Source organism: Hypanus sabinus, chromosome 18 (assembly GCF_030144855.1).
Source record: "Hypanus sabinus isolate sHypSab1 chromosome 18, sHypSab1.hap1, whole genome shotgun sequence".
Lineage (NCBI taxonomy): Eukaryota > Metazoa > Chordata > Chondrichthyes > Myliobatiformes > Dasyatidae > Hypanus > Hypanus sabinus.
In genome coordinates, this window is record NC_082723.1 from 57,746,651 (window position 1) to 57,767,465 (window position 20,815).

The 20,815-nt window shown below is 45.8% G+C and overlaps 1 protein-coding gene and 1 long non-coding RNA gene across 2 annotated transcripts in view; one reads left to right on the forward strand and one right to left on the reverse strand.

Annotated features, from left to right (window-relative positions):
• Positions 1–9,334, forward strand: part of LOC132407628 (ectonucleoside triphosphate diphosphohydrolase 2-like) — a 38,385-nt gene extending 29,051 nt beyond the window's left edge. The window contains exons 8-9 of the mRNA XM_059994411.1: positions 43–180; positions 2,799–9,334. Coding sequence (XP_059850394.1) covers positions 43–180; positions 2,799–3,005 — 345 coding nt within the window. The 3' untranslated portion in view covers positions 3,006–9,334. The remainder of the gene's footprint in view (positions 1–42; positions 181–2,798) is intronic.
• The window catches only part of LOC132407630 (uncharacterized), a 48,242-nt gene that overhangs the window by 26,653 nt on the left and 774 nt on the right, over positions 1–20,815 (reverse strand). Inside the window, exon 2 of the long non-coding RNA XR_009516540.1 lies at positions 17,203–17,325. This is a non-coding gene — a long non-coding RNA (uncharacterized LOC132407630). The remainder of the gene's footprint in view (positions 1–17,202; positions 17,326–20,815) is intronic.

A 20,815-nucleotide genomic window follows, 5' to 3' on the forward strand; every position in this document is an offset into this window, starting at 1 on the left:
TAGGAGGAGTACTGGGCCTGACTTTGTTTCTTTCTCATACAGCTGAAGGAGAAGGCAACTGGGACTGAAGAGAAGTGGCTGACAGGTTATTGCACCATGTCCTATTATATCTACAGCCTGATAACCCTGGGCTACAAGTTTGACAAACAGACATTCAGCAACATTGCATTCCAGAAAAAGGTTGAGTGTGACCTCTTACTGCGAAACTTCTCCCCACCTTCCCACCTCCTCCTCTCTGAGTGAGTCTCTCCTTTGCCTGTTCCTTTCTTTGTCTTCCTTTTCTCCACAGTCCAAGAGCTGTTCCAGCCCTCACTTTCTTATTGGCTTCTCTTTAATTCATTCTCCAGCCCTCTCAGCTCTCTATCTGCCTCAGTCTCACACACTCTTCTCTTCTTATCCAGGTGTTCGTCCATCTCTCTCTTCCCTCCATCTCTCTCTCCCCCTCTCTCCCTCCCCCTCTCTCCTTCTTCTCCCCATCTCTCTCTCCCCTCCCATCTCTCTCTCCCCCTCCCATCTCTCTCTCCCCCTCCCATCTCTCTCCCCCTCCCATCTCTCTCACCCCCTCCCATCTCTCTCTCCCCCTCCCATCTCTCTCACCCCCTCCCATCTCTCTCTCCCCTCCCATCTCTCTCTCCCCCTCCCATCTCTCTCTCCCCCTCCCATCTGTCTCTCCCCCTCCCATCTCTCTCTCCCCCTCCCATCTCTCTCACCCCTCCCATCTCTCTCTCCCCCTCCCATCTGTCTCCCCCCCATCTGTCTCTCCCCCCTCCCATCTCTCTCTCCCCCTCTCCATCTCTGAACGTCATGTTGCAGTGTCACCAGTGCCATGTGTGACTGCAGGTTGCCCTGGTCTCTGGTAACTGCTGCAGTGCCTGTCAGTTTCAGGGGGCAGCTGGGGGCCGGGCCACAGCATTGCTGATAAGCACCCACCTCTCCCCATCAGTTACAGGCCACTGGGATTCCACAAGACGGCGGTGCTTTCTTTAACAAACAGAAGCAGAATGCAGCCATTCGGCTCTTCAAGCCACTGCACTATTCGGCTGATCCTTACCCTCTGGTACCAATTTCCTGCAGTAACCCCTGTATTGCCGTGCACCTCCTAAATACACTCATGACTGAGCCTCTACTGCCCTCTGGGGAGAGAGTGCCACTCGCCTCTCCCTGGGTGAAGACATTTCGTCTTGTGGAATGGCCAATAGCATTCATTTCGGATACGTGCGAGATGTAATTTGGGAAGTCAAACTAGGGTTGAACTTTCACAATGAATAGTTAGGCCTCAGGGAGTGCTGTAGAACTGAGCGATCTTGTAGAACAAGTACACGGTTCCCTGAAAGTGGTATCAGTGGTAGACGGGGTGGTGAAGCATATGCTGACCTTCAGTCTGGTCATGAGTCTAGGAGTTGGAACATTATGTCACAGTTGTACAAGATGTCAGTGAGGCAGTACCTGGAGAACTGTGTACAGTTCTGGTTACCCAGTTACAGGGAAGATGTTACTAAGTTGGAAAGAATGCGAAGAATTACAAGTATGTTGCAATGATTCAAGGGTATGAGTTATAGGGAGAGTTTGGACAGGCTAGGACGTTTGGACAGGCTAGGACTTAATTCCTTGGAGCACAGGAGATTAAGGAGTGATCCTGCAGAGATGTATAAGATCATGAGGTGCATAGATAGGGCAATGCATACAGTCTTTATCACGTGGAATCAAAAGCAAGACAGCATCGGTAAACGGTGAGAAGAGAAGGATCTACAAGGGACCTAAGGGACAACTCTTTCAGAGGTGTGTCCGTTTGTGGAATAAGCTGCCACAGGAAGTGGCTGAAGCAGGTAACATGCTTGTCGGGGACACGGATAAAAAGATTTGGAGGAATATAGCCACATGCAGACAACTCGGATCAGCTCAGCTTAGATTGGCATGCTCGAGTTGGGCCGAAGGGTCTTGTCTATGGTGTATGACCCTGTCCTGAATGTCTGACCTTTACATAGAGCTTCTGACTCCCAGTTTTGAACATCCCAGCCAGACAAGCCTCTCTAGCATTTTGCATGTTTCTATGAGGTCATCTCATATTCTTTTAAAACTCTCGAGATTCTACACTGGGGCCGCTTCGTCCCTCCTCGTACGACGAACTCCCCGTTCAAGGCATCAGCCTGAGGAACCGTGCTGGTCTGTCGACGAGTGTGTCCTCGTACGGAAACTATTCAGAGCCAACAGGAAGCTTCACGCTGGCCACTGGAGGAGTTTGTCCTGATTCTGAATCAGCCAGGTGTTTCCAGATGTGGTGTGTGGGTCACTGGTAGAATGAGCATAGGGAAAGTAAAGTCTTTCAACAGCTGCTGTCCAGACACAGAGCTCGGGGCGTTTCAGCAAGGAACTGTGTGTGTGTGCAATGCCAGTACACTTCAGGATTCACAGAGTTGCAAAGCACTGAACATGTCCTTCAGCGCACCTTGTTCACACTGACCATCAATCCTGCAGGAAACTTGCCACTGGTTCTGGCGATGGCAACCTCGTTGCATTAATAATATACTCCACCTGCAGCTCCTCTCCTTTTCCCCATCCCACATTCTCCGTGAGTCTATCACATTCCTCCATCTCACTCTCCAACCCCCCCCATCTTTCTTCCTCATTCTCTCCCCATTTATATTCTCTTTCTCTTTTTCCCACCTCTTGCTCACTTTTCCTCTCGATTCTCTCTTACTGCTCACCTCTCCCCGTTCGGCTCGACGATGGCCCCTGCCAGCCCACGCCCGCCCCCCCCTCTCTGTGACACCGTTCCAGCCTTGTGTTGTCTGTTGCAGGTGGAGGGTTCGTCCATCGGCTGGGCTCTGGGATACATGCTGAACCTCACCAACATGATTCCAGCTGACGATCCCGTGAACCGCAAGGTGCAGCTGGTTGGTGCCTGGTGGGTCATCATCGTGATCTTCATCCTGGTGATCGTGGCAGGAGCCCTGGTCTTTATCTTGTTCTCCCATTCGATGAAGAATGAGTCAGGGGTGTTGTAGCGTATGGAGGACCACCAGTGTACCCCCGAGTGGTGTCCCTGCCCGGTCGTGCCACACTGGCACCTCCGCTTGGGCTAGGGAAGTGTACTGTTTCATCCCATGCCTCCTACTAACCATGGGAGCTACCTTCCCTCACTTACCCAGATGCTGCCGTGAACCCCATTCCCACTGACTCAGTTCTTCTCACGCCACCTCCATTTCCAATGACACCGGACCTCTCCCCTTCACCCAGTGACCCCACCGACTCCAGCTGATCATCCAGCCACCCTGGCCCTCGCTTCTCCCTCCTGGCCCTCCGACCCCGCTCCTCTGTACCCTAACCTAACGGTTTGTCACATAAGTGAGCATTCATTTCCAGTAACTACCTCGCTTCCCCCTGCTCCATTGGTGGGGCTCAGAGTTGAGTTAACAGCGTTCAGTGAGACCCGCAGAGCTCAGTGCCGCGCCCTCCTTGCGCTGCTCAGACCCACTCGGCGGATGTCACTCCTTGCCGCCCACTGACTGCGTTTACTCTGACACCGTCACCCCTATCCGTCCACTGGTTAACCTCATTCCCAACCCAGCAGCTTGGAGTGTCGCTCAGGAGCTCTCTCCCTGGCCGCCTCCCGCTGCCAGCGTCAGTGGCGTCCACAGCTGGGGTCTTCGGAAGGTGCTCCCGGAACGGGGTCACTGCATCTCCACGGTGATCCACGCCTCCAACCCTGTCGCCAGTTCACATCCTCGCTCCAAGCCACTGTCCCCCTCGGCCCCAGGCCCAAGAGAGACGCTGGGCTCAGCTGCACCTGAGTGGGGACAGGGTTGGCCAGCGGCCTCAGTCCCCAGAGTCAGTGTGAAGACACGGAACGGTGGGGAGGGTTGTAGAGGGGTGACTGATTGGCTGGAAAACATCCTGGTTCACAGGTTCCCATGTTTAGTGACAGCAGCTCGGAGCAGCACCTGCGGCCGCCCTCCCTTGGACCGTCCGGTTGGGTTTAAAGCTCTCGCTGGTCTCCCTCACCGCCATGACTTTCAGTACTCTGTCACTGGGGCATAGTGTTCTCATCCCAAGCCTTGGGCCCACGGTGAGAGGTCCTCATAACACTAGGGTGGGAGCTCAGATAGTTCTGCGGCCCTGAAATATCTGCATCTGTATCAACAATCTGCTGAAGGAACTCGGCGGGTCAAGCAATGCTTGTGGGTGGGGAAGGAATTGTCAACTTTATGGATTGAAGCCCTGCTTTAGGTCTGAGTGGGAAACCCAGTCCTGGGGCAGGGTCTCGATTGAAACATCAACAGTTCCTTTCCTCCCACAGATGCTGCTTTAAAAAAAAAATTATTTAGAGATACCACTCGGTAACAGGAGCTCCCGGCCCAACGAGCCTGTGCTGCCCAATTACACCCACGTGACCGATTAATCAGCTAACCCGAAATCTGGGGTGGGGGGGGGGAACCAGAGCACCCGGAGGAAACCCACACAGTCCTGGGGAGAAAGCACAAGCTTCGTACTGACAGCAGCTGAATTGGTCCCAGTGCTGTAACAGCATCACACTGCCGTGGCACTGAGTTCCTCCAGCAGATTGTTGATCCCAGCGTCTTCGGTCTTTTGTGCCCCTACCCCCCCCCCCATGTTTATACCAGCCTTTTCACGTTTCAAACTGCTTCGTAACCAATAAAGCACCTTTGTCATATTGGCACCTTTGTGAAGTAGGGGCACTGTGACTGGTTTGTCCATAGCAGGTGAATCTGAATGAGAAGGTAATCTATTTTAGTGACCTCAGTTTAGGAGTAAATTTGACAAGTTCACCAGGGAGAATCACTGCTCATAGGAAATTTTCTACCTAAAAAAAGACAATGAGACCTTTGTCAACAGCACACCCTAAAGAAAGGAGTCTGCTGCCATTCATGTCCTGGATAATCACCGGGATTATCAAGTGAAATTAAGGGCTTACTGGAAGCCTGTCACAGTGAGGACATGGAACACACAGCCCAGCCTGCCCCTTCCAACTTGATTTTCCTGTATACAATCCTCTCTGGAGTTCTTAAAATCTTTCTTCAAAATCTGCCCACCATTTCCTGGATTCTGTTTTCCGGAGTGGGAATTTTCAATCCTTTGATTCGGAGCGAAACATTGTTCGGCAGCTGACGGCACCTTTGCCCTGTCAGAGGAGCCTCTCTCACACCTCGGCATCTGCCCCCCAGACCTGTGAGGCTTCGCTTCCCAGACTCAGTTTTCAGTGACTGATGCCCCAAGGCAACACCCCGGTCCCTGGCTCCTCGTGAACTCAGCCTGCACTCTCTGCAAGATAGACAAAGCCAAGCACGTACCTGGCTGGAAACGGTTAAAGTGCAGAACGCGGAGCCCTGGCATATGTGATGAAATTCACTGTCCATCGTTGTCCAACTGAAAGAACCCCCTGACTCAGTGACGTCGACTACAGCAAAGGCCAATCCAAGCCGGAGGTCTACTAACGGCTACCACTATTACTCTGTTCCAATACTCTCCCACTTCAAACGCCTCTGCTTCCAGTCTTCTGACTTACTCTCTTCTCCTCCCACAGATCTCCCCTATGCTCCTTACGGTCTCCTGGTATTGGTAGGGCAGAGAGCTCGGCTGAGCTGCCACCGTACCTATATGCTGTCACTGCCACAGTCTTACTGCTGTCACTTCCGTGTGTTGAGGTGCTCTCTGTTCAGTGTTCTGGAAATAGATGATAAATGTTGATTGCATCCTGGAGAATAACTACAAACACTCCCTCATTTACTCTCTTCCCCCATTCTACTCCCTCCCATTTCCAAAGCATTCCCATTCCCTTCCCCTCTCATTCCTGCTATTCTATTTCCCATTCCCCCTTCAATTCCCAAGCCTCTCCATCAGGACTCACTGCGGGCACTTTTCCCCTCCCGGTACCCTCCTGTAAAGTATCAGATGTTCCCTGCTGCCACCGCTCCCTTCCATTGCCTGTTTCTCTGCCCACGCCCTGTACCTCACCTCAGAGCCTGCCCCCACTGATCTTGGCTGCCACCAGCCCTCGCTTCACACCTCCACAGTGAGTGAGTCTGCCTCATGGCCACACTGAAGCCAGAGGCAGACGAACTGAGCAAAACGATACCCAGACAGCCCAGTCCTGCCATTGAACAGGGCAGCAGGGATCTCCAGGAAGAGTGCCCACTGGCAGGATTTAAGAACCACATCTGGCTCTGAGACTCCATTGCCTGACTTGGGTAAAGAAACGCAAGCTCCTATTCCTATCCCATGCATACTATGTCCTCACAATCCTCTCCCCTCCTGTCTCCCACATCTCTTTCTCCCATCATCACCTGTAATTTGGCCATGAGCCTCTCCGGCTGTGCCTTATTTCTCTAGGTCTGTGAATGCATCTATTGTAGCAGCCCACGGCCTTGTTCATGTGGAATATAGGGACTGTGTGTTGAAACAGTAGCCGAAGGTGTTGCTGAAACCACAAGGCAGGGCCACTCGGACACCAGAGCAACACCCCCACACCCCAAGCGACACAGACGTGACCGATCTAGAGGTGGAGGACCTACAAAAACACCAACACTGGGCTTATGTCCGACAATCAACCAGATGAATCTCGTACTTTCGCAAACTGCTCATCCACCACCACCACTCCCACACTTCGGCCTACCCCACACTCACTGCCAACGCTATCTGCAGGCAGCAGCAAGGGATTTGTCCTCCTTTCCTGTGACGCACATTCCGCAACATTCCAGATCTCAGGAATCCAAGAAGATCTCTCATCAGACACTGTTTGTCAGTGCTATGAGTCCTGTCAGAAATAAACTGTAGTTTCATAGTTTGAAAACGTTTAAGTTTTTTCTCTTATTTTGAACACAGAAGTTTAGCTCAGCAGTACACTACACGACGCCACTGTTGGTGGGGGTTTAGACAGTACACAGGGTGACGTAGACCGTAATTCCAGTGTTACTAATTTACAAAAGACCCTTGTCTAAACTCCTAAGCCATTTACCCTTTGATTCCCAATAAATTAACATCATTCCCAGTTAACCAAACCACTCTGTAACAATGCAATCCATGAATAAATGTTCCCTTTTAATTATTTTTATAATTTAAAAAATAGAGTAAAATAAATGTTCCCCCTGAATAATCCTGTCCTAAAAATCTCAAAGCCTAATTTTTCCTTCATGGAATAAAGCCAATCAGGAGAATATCCTTTCTTCCTGTGTCTTTTCCAAATCAATAGTTTGCCTAAAAACCTATTTTCTGAACTAAACATTTGTTTGGCAATCTTCCCAGAATAACATTCCAGAATAATAACTTACTTTCAAAACAGCTTTTCACTAAATGCCTCACCTCCAAAGCACAACTAACCCATTCCCAATCCTCTCCAAGTAAACCACACCCAAGACAATACTAACAAATAAACCGTTTACCCAAAAAAAACCATTCCCCAAAAAATCCATCCTTAGTATCTCTAAGCAACTCCCAAAACATACTTCCCATTAAACACACCATTTCTAAAACAAACACGAGGAAATCTCTGACTATCTTTCCTTTCAGTTAGTCCTGACGAAGGGTCTCGGCCCGAAACGTTGACAGTGCTTCTCCCTATAGATACTGCCTGGCCTGCTGTGTTCCACCAGCATTTTGTGTGTGTTGTTTGAATTTCTAAAACAACTTCTATTAAGCCACTCTCAAAACTTCCCTCTCTAAATTTACTCCTAAAACAACCATTGTACCCCTACTTAATATAATGTCTACAAATATCCCATTAGAACATCCAACAAAATAACACACTCCCAAAGTATCCCAGAATAACCCACTGGTAAAACTTCCCTAAGCATCTCATTCCCAAAACAAAGCCCACTAAACACTATCCCAAAACATTCCCCAATAAATACTCCACTCCCAAAATATTGCCTGCCAAATACTCCACTTTATAAACAACATGTAACTAAGCATCCCATTCCCAAAATACACTCCACTGAATGTCCCAACTAATTAATGTAAACTCAAAAATAATCCCCAAACAAATAATTCATTCCTATAAATCTCCTACTAAATAAAATCTCTCCCAAATCATTCTGCTAACAAAGTACCTCACTCTCAAGGTACGCCCCACAAAAAACTCTCCCAAAACAACCTCCACTAATTATGCCAACTTCACATTCCCCAAGTAAATGTCACACTCCCAATATATCCAACACCAAGTAACTCACACTGAAAACTGCCCCTGAATAATCCATGCCAGAACACCCTGTCACTAAACCCCTTCACTAGGGGGTTCCATCTATGGGGAGACCATCGTCCCATCTGGGGATTGCATTCAGCAGCAGGATGTTTGCATCTCAGCAGATGTTAGGGACCCTCAGCAAGTCAGCGAACATTTGTGGAGGAGACGAACAACGTGTGCCTGACATCTGCTGGAGGACCATTGACCTGAATGGATGAGACTGCAGTCTGCTCACTGGGAGCGTGCAGCTAATAGTGAGATTTTCTGTAGATAATTAAACAGGAAGAGAAGTTAACAGTGATCACTGGTCCTATAGTTAAAAGTAAAATTTATCATCAGAGTGCATACATGCCACCACATACAACCCTGAGATTCTTTTTCTGCAGGTATAGCACATCTATAGGACAGGGACTGCAAACAGTGCAAATGCAAATATAAATAAATAGCAATAAATACTGAGCTTGAAATAACAATATATCAGAGTCCATAAATGAGTGTAGTTACCCCTTTTGTTCAAGATAGTTGAGGGTAGTAACTGTTCTTGTACCTGGTGGAGCGAGTCCTGTGGCTCTTGAACCTTCTACCTGATGGCAGCAGTGAGAAACGAGCACGGCCTGGGTGGTGAGGATCTTTGATGATGGAAGCTGCTTTTCCATGGCAATGTGTCATGTAGCTGTGCTCAATGGTTGGGAGGGCTTTACCTGTGGTGTACTGGGCTGAATCCACTATCTTTTGTAGGATTTTTCCGCTCAAAGGCATTGTTGTTCCCATACCTGGCCGTAATGTAGCCAGTTAGCACACTTCCTGCCACACATCTGTAGAAGTTTGCCAAGGTGTTTGATGACATGCTGAAGTAACGGTGCTGTTGTGCTTTCTTCCCTATAATAATATTTATAATGATGGGTCCGAGACAGGTCCTCTGAGGTGGTGACATCCAGGAATTTAAAGTTACTGACCCTTTCCACCAATGATGACTGGCTCATGGACCTTGGTTTCCCTCTCCTGAGGGGTTTCACTATAGAGAATCAGAATCGAGTTCAATATCATCCGCAAGCGTTGTGAAATTTGTTAACTTAATGGCTGTAGTACTATGAAATACATGATAAATAAACTGAATTACCTAAGTATAGAAGAGCCAAGATGGCCTGTTTCCATGCTATAATTGTTATATAGTTATATACAGTGCTGATAAAAGGTATTCTTCCCCCCCCACCCCAGAAGTTTTCATGTTTTATTGTTTTCCAACATTGAATCACAGTGGATTTAATTTGGCTTTTTTGACACTGATCAACAGAAAAAGACTGTTTTGTGTCAAAGTGAAAACAAATCTCTACAAAGTGATCCAAATTAATTACAAATATAAAACACAAAATTATTGTTTGCGTAAGTATTCGTCATCGTCCCCCTTTAATATGACACACCAAATCATTACTGTTGCAGTCAATTGGTTTTAGAAGTCACATTATTAGTTAGGATGTCGCAGCTATATATAAACCTGTGTGCATTCAAGGTGTGTCAATTGATTGTAGTAAAAATACATCTGTATCTGGAAGGTCCATCTGCTGGTGAGTCAGTCTCCTGACAAAAACACCTTGAAAACAAAAGAACACTCCAAGCAACTCTGAGAAAAGGTTATTGAAAAGCACAAGTCAAGAAATGAATACAAGAAAATTTCCAAGTCACTGAATATCCCTTGGAGTACAGTTAAGTCAATCATCAAGAAATGGAAAGAATATGGCACAGCTGTATGCCTAGAGCAGGACATCCTCAAAAACTGCGTGACCATGCAAGAAGGGGACTAGTGAGGGAGGCCACCAAGAGACCTATGTCAACTCTGGAAGAGTTGCAACCTTCAGTGGCTGAGATGGGAGAGACTCCGCATACAACTGTTGCCTGGGTGCTTCACCAGTCGCAGCTTTATAGGAGAGTGGCAAAGAGAAAGCCACTGTTGAAAGGAAATCTCACATGAAACCTCAGCTAGAGTTTGCCAGAAGGCATGTGGGGGACTCTGAAGTCAGCTGGACGAATTTCTATGGTCTGCTGAAACCAAAATTGAGCTTTTTGGCCATCAGACTAATTGCTATGCTTGGCATCAGCCTAACACTGCACATCATCAAAAACACACCATCCCTATCGCGAAGCATGGTGGTGGCTGCATCGTGCTGTGGGGATGCTTCACAACAGCAGGTCCTGGAAGGCTTGTGAAGATAGAGGATACAATGAATGCAGTAAAATACAGGGAAATCCTGGAGGAAAACCTGATATAGTCTGCAAGAGAACTGTAGCTTTGGAGAATATTTGTTTTCCAGTAAGACAATGACCCCAAGTATAAAGCCAAAGCTACACAAAAATGATTTAAAAACCAAAAAGTTAATATCCTGGATGCAGACCTCAATCCAATTGAGAATCTGTGGCTGGACCTGGAAAAGGCTGTTCACTCACAATCCCCATGCAATCTGATATAGCTTGAGCAGTTTTGTAAAGAAGACTGGGGGAAATTGCAAAGTCTGAATTGAAGGGGGTGAATACTTATGCAATCAATTATTTTGTATTTCATATTTGTAATTAATATAGATCACTTTGTGGAGATCTGTTTTCACTTTGACACGGAAGAGTCATTTTCTGTTGATCAGTGTCAAAAAAGCCAAGTTAAATCCACTGTGATTCAATGTTGGAAAACAACAAAACATAAAAACTTCCGGGAAGGGGGGTGAATACCTTTTATAGGTACAGTATATGTCTTCAATAGTTAAGTTACAATAAGTAGAACAAAATAAACCAATAAAAAAGTAGTGAGGTAGTGTTTATGGATTCAATGTCCATTTAGAGATTGGGTGACAGAAGGGAAGCTGTTCCTGTATCACTGAGTGTGTGCCTTCAGACTTCAGTATCTCCTTCCAGACGATGACAATAGAAGAGGACATGTCCTGGGTAGTGAGGGTCCTTAATAATGGACACTGCCTTCCTAAGACACTGCTTCTTCGAGATGTCTTGGATACTACGGGGGCTAGTACCCATGATGGAGCTGACTAATTTTACAAGGTTCTGTAACTTATTTTGATCTTGTACAGTAGACCCCACTGCCCAATCAGACAGTGATATAGCCAATCAGAATACTCTTCACTGTACATCTGTAGAAGTTTTCAAGTGTTTTAGTTGACAAACCAAATCTCCTCAAACTCCAAACGAAATATAGCCACTGTTTTGCCTTCTTTGTAGCTGCATCAATATGTTTTGTCCAGGTCATGTCCTGAGAGATCTTGACATCCAGGAACTTGAAATTGCTCACCCTCTCCACTTCTGATCCCTCTATGAGAATTTGTTTGCGTTCCCTTGTCTTACCCTTGCTGAAGTCCACAATCATCTCTTCTGTCTTGCTGACACAGAGTGCAAGGTTGTTGCTGTGACACCACACAACTATATGTTGCTCCTGTACACACTTTCGTCACCATCTGAAATTCTGCCACATCCCAGCAAATATTCTAAATCAAGTATTGGGAGAAAGTTAAATTATAATCAGCAGGGAAGTGGTACAGGTCACATTGCTGGAATTGCAGCTGACAGGATTCCAGATCCTTAATGTTTTCATTTTAGGGTATTGAAAGGAGTGGCCAATGAGATGGTTGTTTCCACAGTTTTCAAACATCGCCAGACTCAGAGGGCCCCATTGGATTTAAAAATAAAATATGCAATTGCCTTACTCAAAGGGGAATCAGAAATTGATTTATTGTCACTGTTACACTGTAAATCATCTAATTTGTTTAGTGGCAGCAATTCCATGCAGCAAAACAAATCACTAGGTTACAATAAGAATAAATAAATAAATAGCACAAAAGACGAATAGTGCAATAGTTCAGACGTCTGATGGCAGAGGAGAAGAAGCTGTTCTAAATCTGTCAGGACTTCAGGCACCTGTAGCTCCTCCTTGATGGTAGAAATAAGAAGAGGGTATGCTCCCAGTGTTGAGGGTCCTTAATAATGGATGCTACCCTCTTGAGGCTCTGCTTGTGCTCATTGTGGAACTGGTTAAGTCTACAACCTTCTGAAGGCTCTTGTGATCCTGTGTATTGGTGCCTCCATACACTGCACCCAGTCAGAATGCTCCCCACTGTACATCTGTGAAAACTCGCAACCGTTTCTTAGTGAAGAACAGCCACGGGGGTGCCTTCATTGTGACTGCACCAGGAACTTGAGGCTGCTCACTCTTTCCACTGCTGAGCCCTCAGTGAGGATTCCCAACTTTCCCCTTCCTGTAGTCCACAATCAATTCCTTGCTCTTGCTGGCATTGGATGCAAGGTCAGTTTTGCAACTCCATTCAACCAGCCACTCCTGTGCGCCTCCTTGTCACTAGATGAGAACTATCAATAGTGGTGTCATCAATAAATTTATACGTGCTGTTTGAGCTGTGCTTAGCCCCTCAGTCATGAGTGTGGAAACAGTAGACATGAGTTAAGCACACATCCTTGTGGTGCGCCTGTGTTGGTTGTCAGTGAGGAGGATATCACCAACTTGTACTGACTGTGGTCTCCCAATGAGGAAATCAAGAATTACACTGGACAGCAAATTTGTTCAAAAGTGTTGCTTCCTCAGAAATATTTTATGTTTAGGATAGACCTCTAGAATCTGAACACAAATATAATTTCAGACTACTTGTATCATGTAGGAATTTGAAGAAACAAGAATCTAACTTTTATTGAACATAAAAGTTGTTAATTGCATAACAGCGCTGATGCTTTGCAATAGTTCAACTAAGCTAAAAATGTTTTATTAATGATTTTCGTTTGTACTCAGTGTCTGAGGCTTCTCACTTAAGTGTCCAACAATACTCAGCCAGTATTGTTGGCCCTGATACCATTTCTCCATGACCACAATGTTCAGATGAAACCTTTCACCCTGCTCTTTACTGACAGTGCCAAGATTTGGAAGGAAGAAGTCTAAATGCAGAATGCAGAAAATGAATCTTTAGTGACATGTTGCACTTCATTGTTTCTTTGAAGCATGTTATTAACCAGCTGCATGTAGTTTGGTGCTCTGTAGTTCCCAAGAAAAATTTTCAACAACCTCGAATGGCTTCCATGCGGGTTTCTATGGTCCCACTAGAGGTTCTTTGAACTGCTTGTTATTGATGACCTGTTTAATTTATGGACCAACAAAAATGCCTTGCTTAATCTGCCATCTGGGAAACATCTGTCTCAAGTATTGAAATCCTTCACAGAAATTTTTGTTCCTGATGACAAGAGTTTCCATCCTTACAGACTTGAACCCAGTAATTTTGCGTTTTGCCTTCAACAAACCCAAGTTTATGACCAGGTCATTTAACTCAGAGTGAGTTATCAGATGAGGCTCACCCAGCATAAAGGGTTAAAAATCTGTAGTTGTATCAGTGTTGTTTTCCATTCCTGGCTCGTGCATCATGGCATCTTCGTCTGCCTCCTCTGCGCTCCATGTCACCGGGGGCTATTGTCACGTGGCGCAGGTCTCACGGCTGAAGGGAGATTAGGATAGTCATTGATTTCTTGTCTTTAGCAGAGAAACCAGACACACTGGTCAGACAGATGTAGCAATCTGTCACGTGATCTTTCTGGTCTTGCCATATCATCGGGTCAGCGAACAGCATTGACTTCTGAGTACCTCTGAGCCACAGTGCAAGTTGCGCTACAAATCTGAGGAGCCCAGGCTTTGTCTTGGTCACCAACTTTACACCCAAAGTGGAGCTCACGGGCTTTCTTAGTAAGAGCAGTCGTGCTCCATCTTTGAGATTTAAGCGTATATTCACCACAAATACAACAGAAAGTACTATGGCTGTTTCAACACTGGCGAAACATTGTGCTACCACAAATACTCCTGAATATACAATTACTTTACTATGTGTGTAGCGCATGCACATCAACTGGTACACATGCAATTGCAAGGCAGAGAACGGTGTGTCCATGATGCTTTTGTAGCTTTTCTAAAACCTGCCCTGCCATGCAGCATCTGCCCTGCCTCAGCATGTGCAGGGAGGCCTGGACGGTTAGAAAACTTTCCAGCTTACATTGTGGGCAATGTTTTAATTGACTTGAATTATGAATTGAAGTAACAAATATAGGCACACGATGGGGAAACTTCACGATTAGTAGCCCAAGATCCATAAGATACACCCAGAAGTATTCAGGAGGTAAAATCGTTGTTGTTCAGTTATTGTTATACGTACAGATACAGTGAAAAGTTTGTCTTCCATACTGTTCATACAGATCAATTCATTACAACAGTGCATTGAATTATTGCAAGGGAAAACAATAACAAAGTACAGAATTAGGTGTTATAGTGCATAGAAAGTGCAGTTCAGGTAGACAGTAAGGTGTAAGGTCATAATGAGATAGATTGGGAGGCAAAGAGTCCATCTTATTGTACTGGGAAACCATTCAATAATCTTACAACAGCAGGACAGAAGCTGCCCTTGATCTTGGAGCTACCTGCTTTCAGGCTTTTGTATTTTTTGCCCAATGGGAGGGGCGGGAGAAGAAAGAATGTCTGGGGTGGGTGGGGGGTCTTTGATTATGCTGGCTGCTTTACCAAGGTAGTGAGACGTGTGCACAGAGTATATAGAAGGGGGGTGGTTTCTATTATGTACTGATCTGGTCCACTGCAGTGTCTTGCAGCCACAGGGGAGAGCAGTTGCCATACCAAGTCACAAAGCATCGATAAAAAACTGTGAGGGTCAAAGCAGACATGCCAATTTTTTTTAGCCCCTAAGTAGAGGCATTGGTGACCTGCCTTGACCATGGCGTCAACATGGTTACACCAGCACAGACGATTGGTAGGACATGAAAAGCACTGTTGATGTAGACAGGAGCATGTGCACCATCCCCCTTTCTGAAGTCAATGACCAGCTTTTTTGTTTTGATGACATTGTGGGAAAGCTGGTTGCCATGACACTGTGTCACTAGGCTTTCTATCTCCCTTCTGTAATACAGCCACAACGTTAGCATCACCCATGAAGTTGTAGATGGCGTTGGAACAAAAGGCCATGCATTTGTGAAAGTACAGGCAATGGAGTAGGGGGCCGAGGATGCAGCCTTGTGGGGCATCAGTGTTGATAATAATCGTGGCAGAGATGTTGCTACCACTCCATGGTCTGTTGGTCAGGAAGTCAAGGGTCCAGTTGTGAAGGAAGCTGTTAAGTCCCAGCTCTAAAAGTTTGGAGATGCGTTTGTTTGGAATTATAGTATTGGAGGCAGAGATGTAGTCAATAAACAATAGTCTAATGAAGCTGTCTCTGCTGCCCAGATGTTCCAGAGATGAATGTTCTGCCAGGGAGATGGCCGTGGACCTATTTCAGTGGTAAGTGAACTGGGTCAAGGATGACTGCGAAGCTGGAGTTAATGCCTCCATTAACTTTAGCACCTCATAGTGGTATCATGTCATTAAGGCGCAATGTTTATTTCAGGTAACAGGATGATAGTAGTCTCCTTAAAGCAGGTGGGAACCTCAGAATGAACCTGGCCTCTGCTGCCTTGCAGTTGTACCCACTCATGGGGAAGGCTTCAGGAATAAACCCTGAGGGAAAAGTCCAGAGCTGGGGTCCCTAAGGCAGTCCTACGTTGAGTTCAACGCTGACTGGCAACTCCTGCAGTGCTGCTGGTGCCAAACTCAACCGTCTCTGCTGTTCCTCTGCATTCATTAGATGCATGGAGAGCGGGAGCTTGCTACATGGGCTACATATCATACTGCTCTCCATATTGTACTGCCCAGCCTCGCGTATCTAGACAGCTAGGACGCAACATCTCTGGTCAACCCTGACAGACCAAGGCCTCGCTTACTCACTCATCTTTGATAGCTTTACAGAGGTCGTAGCCCCATTTCTTGTAAAGGTCAGGGTCATCTTATTTGAATGTTGCAGTCCTAGACCTCAGCAGGGAGTGCATCTCCCAGTTCCCCGTGGTTTCTGGTTTGGGAACTCTTGGATTGTCCTCGACTGATGAAGTCCACGACAGTGTGGCATATTCATCTAGGCTGGACACAGATTAATCTATTGACTCAAAATAGTCACGTAGAAGCTCAACTGCTTCCTCAGATTGGCACTGAATGACCTGCCGTACTGGATCCTCACTGTCCAACTTCTGTTTGTCAACAGGAAGAAAAAAATCACCGCCTGGTATTCCGATTTGCCAAAGCGTGGGCGGTGGATGGTTTAATAGGCGTCTTTAATGATTGTGTAGCAATGACTAAGGGTGTTTTGTTCCCTGGTGAGACAGGAATGTTCCGGTAACACACTCTTGAAGATGGCAATGACGGAGTCAGGGTTTCCCTTTTCAAGGCTACTGACTGAGGAATAGAGTCCATTAAGTGCAGACTTCACGCCCGTCTGGGTGGAAAGTATACTGCTGTCAGCACAACTGACGTGAACTCCCATGACAGATAACATGGGCAACACTTCTCCATTAGCTTCCAGGCTGGGTGAGCAGGAACTTGCCAGGACGTCACATCCAAGAACCATGAGGTGCTGATGTGGAAGCAGATGCAGATGAAGGTTTTGCACAGTCCTGTATTTGTCAATGTGGAGCGGAGAGCAAGTTGGTTAATCAGGCAGGAGTGAAGGGTGGTGGGAATGGCGAGGGTGAAGAGCCACAGGAGGGATGTGGGCCAAGTGGCAGAGAAGGAGTGCCAGGGGCAGAGGGTGGCACAGCTGAGATGCCAGGCAATATAATTTCATTCCAAACAATTAGTTTATTGATCATTACATTATGTCTCTTTGGTGCTTCCCGCTCCCTCCCTCTCACTTCCCCTTTTCCCAGCTCTTTCTCTGCCCCCTTCGCACTCTCAGTCAACAATAAAGACCATATCAGAATCAGGTTTATCAACACTTGCATGTTAGGAAACGTGATTTTATTTTGTGGCAGCAGTACAGTGCAATATAGAAAATTACTACAGTGTTGTGCAAAAGCCTTGGGTTCCCAGGCTGTGTATGTGCCTAAGACATTTACACAGTACCGTAGATATGGTTGCCTTTTATCAGACTCACCATCCCCTGGCTGAAGAAATTCCTCCTCAACTCCGCTCTTGAGGGAGGTCCCTTTATTCCGAGGCTGTGTCCTTTCTTCTCTCTGCCCAGTAACTTCCTCCAGTGACATATTTGTTTGTGACTCTGGTTATAGAACCACAAAAGAGAAATGGCACAGGTACAGATGCCAGACCAACAATCAAGCTTTTCATAATAATCCTTCCTGTTGTGTAATTAATATTTCAATCATATTTCAGTCACCTTGTATGTGTATATATTGTTCAATTAAGCATCCTTGTGCATGTAAATAATTGATTACATATTAAATGTATAAATTTAGGGGTAACATGAGGGGGAACTTCTTTACTCAGAGAGTGGTAGCTGTGTGGAACGAGCTTCCAGTAGAAATGGTAAAGGCAGGTTCGATATTGTCATTAAAAAAAAATTGGATAGGCATATAGACAGGAAAGGAATGGAGGGTTATGGGCGGTGTGCGGGTCAGTGGGACTAGGTGAGAGTAAGCGTTCGGCACAGACTAGAAGGGCTGAGATGGCCTGTTTCCATGCTGCAATTGTTATATGGTTATATATGTATATAACATTATATGTATACATAAAAAAAAGCAGTGGAGGCTACCTCAGCAATTATATTTAAGACAAATTTGGACAGATTTTTGCTTAGTAGGGGAATTAAGGGTTATGGCAGGTAGGTGGAGATGAGTCCATGGCCAGATCAGCCAAGATCTTATTGAATGGCGCAGCAGGCTCAACGGGCCGGATGGCTGACCCCTGCTCCTGTTTCTTATGCACGTGAATTGCATACGTTATCACATTACCATATAATACATACGTGCTTTGTTTAAAGTAAATGGTTACACATGTATTTTGGACTCTCGAGTCTTCCTTGGAATTAATTTAATGTTTTCAAGTTACAAAACATAACATTAATGGTGAGGCATTTGTAAACAAACCGGAGACGGCTTTCAACCTGCTGAAGCTCGGCAAGAGGTACGAGCTGAAAAGAAAGCACAGCAAGAGCAATGGCAAGAAACAGCTAGCACGTGCACAGATGGGGTGTGTTTAAAAAATGAACAAAACAGTATTCTTCGGAAGGGAAGACGTGATCGGGTTTTTTTAAAGGAAACTCAGAAAACGGAAGAATTCCGGGTTCATAAAGAGTGTGTATCAGGTGATAATAATCATTTTTTAAGAAAAGCAGAAATAGTTGGCTACATGAGATTGACGAGTTTCATTACACAACAGGCAAGTGGCTCATGTATACTCAGCTATTGGAACAGTATAGGAAGCAGAGGAAATAGCCAATGAAAAGTGAGTGCCAATTTTGCTCAGTACTTTGGGTTTAAAGGCATAAAGTTTGTTTTACAGTTTGACTGCCCTAGCCAAACAACAGAAATGAGCTTTGCTGATATTGTCAAAGTGATGCAGGAACACTTAGAACCAAAACTATTGCTGATTGCAGAACACTTTAGGTTTCATAAGTGGAATCAAAAGGAAGTGGAGTCCATTTCAGCATACATGGCTGAAATGAAGAGATTGTCAGTTCAGTAGTGAGCTTAATGATACACTTAGAGATTGTTTGCTTTGTGGGATCTTACAAGAAAGTATTCAAAACCCATTTCCTAACTGAGGCACAGCTTACACTTAAAAGAGCAGTGGAAACTGCTGAGATGCAATTGAGTTGTAGTCAGGAATGAAAGTGAGTGTGAACAAAACTGCATCGTCTAAACAGAAACTGGCCTGGTGATCAAATCATGTTACCGTTGTAGCAGAGGCTCACATGCACCAAACAAAGCAGATTTGAAGTGAAACTTGAAGAAAGTGCAACAAAGCAGGACCCAGACAAAGGGTATGTTGGGCAGACAAAAATGAGAAGAGAATGAGAAAATGCTGAAGAGTCAAGTTGCAGTTTCAAGAAAGTGCTGTTGAAAAATCTGATCATGATGAAAGTGACACAGGACTGTGTAGCCTTGAAATTTACAGTGTGAAAATTAACAATATACAGTACAAGCAACACCAGAAGTGAATGGCAAATTAACTAAAATGGAATTAAACACTGGTTCAGCTGTTTCAGACATTGCCAAAATGAGTTTGATGGCATTTCAAAGATATCAAGCTGAAGCCTGCAGATATCCATCTAAGAATTTATACTGGAGAAAAGATAACTCCCGTGGGAATGACATTAGTGACAGCAAAATACAACAACCAACAAGCCCCATTGAACTTGTATACGGTAAAAACAGAAGGATCAGCATTGTGGGGTTGTGTTGTACATTTCATATTTCAATAACATTTGGGTAAATCATATTCATATACACACACACGCGCGCATCATTTTATAAAGCATCTGATTTGATTTAAATAATTCATTATGGGTTGTATGTAAAATACACTAATTACATATGTGCACACCTCAAAGTAAATTTGAAGTGGGAGCCTCCAACCTGATGGCGTGAACATTGATTTCGCTAACTTCCGTTAATGCCCCTCCTCCCCTTCTTACCCCACCCCTATTTATTTATCTGTCTATCTCTCTCTCTCCCCATTTTCTCTCTCTGCCCCACTCACAATCACTCCTTGCCTGTTCTCCATCTCTCTCTGGTGCCTCCCTCCCCCTTTCTTTCTCCCTTGGCCTTCCGTCCCATGATCCTTCCCCTTCTCCAGCTCTGTATCCCTTTTGACAACCAACTTTCCAGCTCTTAGCTTCATCCCTCCCCCGTCTTCTCCTGTCATTTCAGATTTCCCCCTCCCCCTCCCCCTTTCAAATCTCTTACTATCTCTTCTTTCAGTTAGTCCAGATGAAGGGTCTCAGCCCGAAACGTCGACAGTGCTTCTCCCTATAGATACTGCCTGGCCTGCTGTGTTCCACCAGCATTTTATGTGTGTTGCTTGAAGTGACACCTGTACTTTGGACTCCTGTGTCTTCCTTTGAAGTAATTTAATGTTTTGAAGTTACTGTAACAGTCCCTAACCTATTTTATTCTGCCACATCCCTGGACCGTTGGCGGGCCTGCCCAACTGAATTGGCTGAGTGTAACTAGGACCTCAGCACCTGGCATGTCCGTCTGTAGGCAGACACCTGTTGGTTTGCTTGTCTAACCAATGAACATTCAGGATTTTGTGAAGGTGTAGTTGTATGTCAGTCCGGTCTCAGAAACAGGGTGAAAGGCAGGAATCACTGCTGCCCATGAGCTTTGTGCCAAGTCTGATGTTTTGATTTTCAAACATCTTTTTCCCACATTTGACCAAAGTCTTCTTGGTGACTGACAGGTGCAGGGAACTTCACCATCAGTGTCTGCCTTCACTAAGAGCTGGCCTGCACAGGTACAAGAAAGTGTCCATGTTTTCCAGAGACCCATTAGTGAAGGAGGTTAGGGTGAGTTTGAAGGAGATTCGTGTCTTCTGGACATGAGTGTAAGGCCCGCCCTCTCATAGGCTTCAGTGAAGAAGATGATACTGGATTGTTCAGCCTCTAAACCAGGTCTCACAACCTTTTTTACGCCATGGACCAATACCATTCAGCAAGGGGTCTGTGGAACCCAGCTCTGAGCAGACTCATACCTGTTGCAGCTCAGAAACCAAGGCTCGGATGACCTCGGGTTCTGGAAGGCAGTCAT